The 5,909-nt window shown below is 41.3% G+C and overlaps 1 protein-coding gene across 1 annotated transcript in view; it reads right to left on the bottom strand.

Moving 5' to 3' along the window:
• Nucleotides 1–4,188, bottom strand: part of TM9SF2 (transmembrane 9 superfamily member 2) — a gene marked incomplete at its 5' end in the record, with an annotated part of 30,573 nt that extends 26,385 nt beyond the window's left edge. The window contains 1 exon segment of the mRNA XM_015827977.1: nt 4,095–4,188. Coding sequence (XP_015683463.1) covers nt 4,095–4,188 — 94 coding nt within the window.
• Between the last annotated feature and the right edge of the window lie 1,721 nt (nt 4,189–5,909).

Genomic DNA, 5,909 nt, shown 5'->3' with positions numbered 1-5,909 from the left:
GGCCACCACCTCCCTTTTATAGCCTGTGGGGTGTGGTCCAGTGACTCAGCTTAATCTCTGGCATGCCTCCTTTTCTGCTGCGCACGCTTGTCGCGCCTACGCTGGCGTGGATCCAGCCACAACGTATCTTCATCACTATCCGAAACACCTGGCTCCTGGCCAATCTCAGAAACACCTGGCTCCTGGTCAATCTCTTCTCCGTCGGGAGACACCTGAGGCATTGTCAGAGAGGAGGGTCCTGGAGAGGGAGGCCTGGCCATCTCCTCTCCTTCATGTTCGGAGCCTTCTTCCTCCGATAAGAGGGGCTCACAAGACAGAGCCACAACAATTACAAAGCACTAACGGCATTCCCTCTTATACTCTACAGGTAATCCCCGAGTTACGACTGCAGAGACTCTGCAACATTCACCCTATCCTCCTCCCTTCCTGTCGCACCAGATTCACCTTGAGAAGATCAGTCTCCTCTTTGCCACAATTTCTGCCTTTGAGGGAGAGGAGAGTCAATGGAAACACCTGGATGCCATAATATTGCGCATGTTCAGGCACCCATCCTCTTTTGCAGAGAATGGGTACCTGAACTCTTGCAATATCACAGACCCCAGAAACTATCATTTTCGGAGCAAACTCTGTGCCTGTCCCTTGCTCCCCCCCAAATCCTTTCTACCACCGGAATACTTTTTATCCAAACGGAGACCTTGGGGAGACTAGGAGCTCCATCTGTGTGCAAATGCATCATGTGAAAACAGAATGATTCGCTGCGTTTTCAACCATCCCATTTGCTCACAGACGGAGCTTCCCATCTCCCCAAGTCTCTGTTCAGATAAAAGGTATTTGAGTACCTAGGGACACTTGGAAACGCAGTGAATCACTGCGTTTCCAAGGGTCCCATAGGCGCTCAAACATTTTTTATCTGAGCGGAGATCTTGGGGAGATGGGGAACTCTGTCTGTGAGCAAATACAATGCTTGGAAACAGAGTGAATTGCTGCGTTTTGAATATCCCCATAGGCGCTGCAACACTTTTTATCTGAACGGAGACCTGAAAGAGATTGGAAGCTCCGTGTGACTGCCAATGAGGCGTTTCAGAAATGGAGCATTCCTCTCTGTTTCTGAAGCACCACATTGGCAGTCACACGGAGCTTCCAATCTCTGTCAGGTCTCCGTTTGGATAAAAAGTGTTGCAGCAGCTTGGGTTTCTCTGCTCCGAGTGGAAGAAACTGGAGGCACAGAGCAGGATTCAATAAGGCCGGCGCACATGAGCGAGCAGCGCACCCATGTGTTCTTGAGAACAATCCTGCTCTGCGCCTTTGCTTTCTTCCTTTTGGACAGAACAGAGAAACTCAAGCAGCTGCCGCTGCTTGAGCTAGAAGAACGAGAAGGAGAAGAACGGTCAGGATTTGTGTTATCGGCTGGTCAGGCAAGGAGTAGGTTAGGCGGGCTGAGTGGCTTGGTAGCTGGGTGGGGAGATTGTGGCTGCTCAGTTGGCTGACGCCGCCAGCAGCTTAGATGCAGGTACAAGGGGACTCACCCCGCGATGCCTCCCAGCTCAGTTGAAGGCTTCACTGCTGCCTTCAACCTAAGGCCAGCGCATGCGAGCAAGCAGCACACATGGGCTGCTTGGTTCATTGGTTCCTGCATTGGTTCCTACGCCTGGCCGATTCCATGCTTTGTCCCATAGGCAAGCAAATGAAGCAAACACTTCCCCCCCCCAAGAATGAAAAGTTCTGGGGGCCATGATCTCTTTTGAACTCACGGGATATTACAGCACCCAGGAGCTTCCATTGTCGGCGCAAAAAGCATTTCCAAGCCGACTCTCCTCTTCCTTAAAGGGAAAGAAACCATGGCAGAGAGGATTTTTTGCAAGGTGAGTCCTGTACGGCAGGAAGGGAGGGGGAAGCATGAGATATCTTAGTGGATCAGGGAGGCCTTGGGGGCCTGTTCCATCACTAGGCCGTCCATGGCCTTCCCCACCCTGAGATACCTCATGTGCACTTAACGAACCATGCATTCACCCATGCATTCAATTAGTAAATGCGTGGGGAAAAGCAGAGAGTGATCTCCTTCGAGGTACAAGATTCACTCCCATGAATTTTCAAGTAACGAATGGAATGGGCAGGCTCCATTACATTCGTAACTCGAGGACAGCCTGTATTGAAGTTAAAGCTGGATTTAAAAGAAACAGGATAGAAAAAGTTTTGATACTTTTGAACTTTGGTGTTGGTGAGAACACCATGTACAGGCAAAAAATAAACAAATCGATCACTGAATAAATCAACCCAAAATTTTCATTTAAGAAACATCAAGCTTAACTTATTATATTTCAGACACATTATGCAAAGGCCTAGTTCTCTGGAAAAGGATCTAATTTTGGAAAAGACGGAAGAGAAAAAGATGGTTGGTAGCTTGATAGATGGACTTGCAAGGGGCGCATCATTGGAAGACTTGAAGGACCAGATTAGAAATGTTGGTCATGGAGAAGATCTATTTATGTGGTTGCTAAGAATCAACCACATAACAACAATTTGATGACACACAATCTACTAACCAACCAATGTAACATCATCAAGCACCCTGGCAGATACATTATCCTAAATGACGACCTTTGCTCAGAAAATACTAAGACAAAAAGAAAAACGTTTTAAGCTTTTTAAAATAAAAATAACCCAAAATATCATGAGTGCCATATGTTATCAGATCTGCATTCTTGTGTAAGATCTCTTAATTTTTTCATTTTTAATATTTATACTTGGGGAAAAAAGTTGATTATATTTTCCAAAAGAATTGTATTTGTGTATTAAGATGAGCAAGAAATCTAATAAATACTGTTTTTTAGAATTAATTAGGTTAGCAATTTGAACATTTTTAGTTATCAGATTCTAAAATACAATAGACCACAACTAAAATAACNTTGTGGCCTAAAGTTGCACAGTTAAAAAAGCAATCTAACTTAATCACAATTAATATGATAAATTGGAGGTAACTGTTGACCCAAGAAGACAAACTACTGATAACCTCCAAACGTTCCTAAATTAATAAATTAGCATATAACTCCAATCTACAATTCTTATGCAGCCAAGCAACTTTGTTAAGATGCAAGTAAGTTTTTTTTTCCCAAAAACTCAGTTCTTTTAAAACTTGGGCCTTTTCCACTTTATTGCCTGAAAGCACCTTAAGCTCTCCTCGGATCTGCTTGTGCGGCATGTCGCCTTCTGTCTAATCACAGAAAGCAGAGTCTGCCCAGATAAATTATATGCCTAAAAAAACAAAAACAGACTATGTCAGGCAATAAACCGTACCAGGGCTGACCAACGGCATACAACAGTCCAGTATGCTGATAAGTGATGGCTCATGGAAATGGATTCACCAGCATAGCTACAATCATGTGAAAAAATATACCATTGGGGGAGAAGCCTGAACTGTCAGTCCTGCAACACACATTTTACAGCAGCTAAGCTCCGTTTTATTATATAATTAATTTTTCATAGTTGCTTTGTGCAATTATGTCACCTGTAGCTTTATATATAATTCGCCTGAAGATAAAATAATGGATTTGTCCACGTACATAAAAAAAACTTTACAACGTGCGGTACACATGGGATGTACTTTTTCACATAACTGTACTTTTTCACTTCTACACAATGCAATACCTGATAGTGCAATACTGCAGTGTGTGAAAATCAAATGGCATCAGCAAGTCTAATGTTCAGTGAAAGCTGCTTTCAGATTGTCTGCCTATCATTTGCCAGAAAACCAAACAAGTAGGATATGAGCAGCTGTAGGCACCAATGCCATTTTAGTTTTCACACAATATCTCTATCAAGGAATTGCACTGCGAGAAATGCAGAATGAAGCCATTATCAGCAAACCAAATTAGAATGCTGTTGTTAATCCTAGCAGCAGCAAGCAAAAAGAAAAAAGAAAAAATCAGAGCAGGTCTAGCATCTGCAGGTTCCTCCCAAGTTTCTAAAATTGGTCCATGAATGCTACATACTGGTTCTTCCCATGCAACAACTCTGCCCAAGCTTTCATTTTGGTGAGATTCATGCTTTCTCTTTTGCAATTTTACATTTGTTCATTGTTCAAATGAGGATTATACCTTGTAGGGAGATGCTTCAATCCTCTCACCAAACAATACTTGACCAAGGTTTTCAGAAGGTCGTTTTCCTCCCTCTGCTTGACAAAAATCAAATCTATGGAAGAATACAGATTTATAAAATTCCAACATCTCAGTATGGGTTAAAATATTTTATTTGAAGAGCCTTTGTGCATCACTTTGTCCAGGCTATTTTTAAAAATTAATTTTAAATAACCTATAAGTTTTCAGAAATTAACACTTTCAATCATATTTTGGAACCGTTTTATTTTAATGTATCTCACCAACAAGAACCAGTCAGAAAGTAAAACCTTTATTTTAAATAAAACAGAGGCAGTCGAGCAAACAAGAAATAAAAGAAAATAACACGTCAGAGAATAGGTGACATCCTATACTTGAATTTATGATTAATGTATATAAATATTTTAACATAATGTTAATACCAAAGGTGTTATCATAAAATGAAAATCAAACCATTTAAAACTATACGGTAACAAAAACTAAAAAAAAATGGCATCTGGGAAAATATACTGATGTCACCAAACGTCTGAATTTAAAACTATTGCCTATAGTCAAGGAGGAAGTGTAAATCCTTCAGTTACTACCGGTATGCATATAGCAATAGAATCTCTTATTATCCATTTGTTTATATCTTTCAGTCTGTGAATGACAGTAGTCAAAGAGTGTCAGTTCCCAATTTATTTTGGTAGTAGTATAACAAAATGTGGCGACTTTCAAAGAAACAGAGACCAACTAGTCAGATGGAAGAAACTGCATGCAGAAAGAATCAGTATCCTCTTTATAAATCCTATATTATCAGGCCTGAAGTCCCAGGGAACTGGAGACATGCTTAGATGGCTCCATTGCTGAGGTAGCTATTCTTATCCTCTTTTTCCATAGGGTTTACATCTTTATTTTTATAATATTTATCTTTTAATATGTATTTTTATATTTTATACTGATTTTACATTTATATATGTATTGATTTATTGGATTGTTGACACTGCCCAGAGTTGCTTTTTGTGAAATGGACATCCATACAAATTTAATAAATGCGTAAGACATTGGGCAGTGGATTTTATAGTGCCTGTGTTGCATGGGCACAGTTAGGAGGTATAGGTTATTTTCTTATATCTACCTTCCAAATACAGTAAATGGCAGGACAGTACACCAAGCTAATGTTAGAGAACTTCTTAGCTTGAAAATTGGGGCAAAATTTAAGTATCTTCCGGTTTGAATGAGGGTGAATCAACTACTTAAAATATATTTTGCACATCAACCAAAAATGGCCTTAGAAAATAAAAATGCAATTTCGCTATTAGGTATTTAGACTATTCCATCTGGCATTGCAATTTTCTACTAATGTCAGAGCGGTCAAGTCTTCAAAACTAGTGTGGTTATATTCTCCATGCCCTATGTTGAGGGCCATTACTGTTCTGTCCCCGTCTGACACACACACCCAAACAGCCAACCGAGGGTTAAATAACTTCTCCACACTCCACGCCACAGATAAGAAACTTGGCAGCAGCTCCGTAGCTGCCTGCCAAGAACTTTTACTCAGAGAACACAGAAACAAAAAACAATACACACAGTTTGAGATTAAGTCCACAGCAAACTATTTCGCCAGAGATTTAGCTTTGTCCGTCACAGAGTCCAAATGGCCACCACCTCCCTTTTATAGCCTGTGGGGTGTGGTCCAGTGACTCAGCTTAATCTCTGGCATGCCTCCTTTTCTGCTGCGCACGCTTGTCGCGCCTACGCTGGCGTGGATCCAGCCACAACGTATCTTCATCACTATCCGAAACACCTGGCTCCTGG

The sequence above is a fragment of the Protobothrops mucrosquamatus genome, unplaced genomic scaffold (assembly GCF_001527695.2).
Source record: "Protobothrops mucrosquamatus isolate PMUCROS unplaced genomic scaffold, P.Mucros_1.0 scaffold_218, whole genome shotgun sequence".
Lineage (NCBI taxonomy): Eukaryota > Metazoa > Chordata > Lepidosauria > Squamata > Viperidae > Protobothrops > Protobothrops mucrosquamatus.
This window is presented reverse-complemented; position numbering and strand designations above follow the sequence as displayed.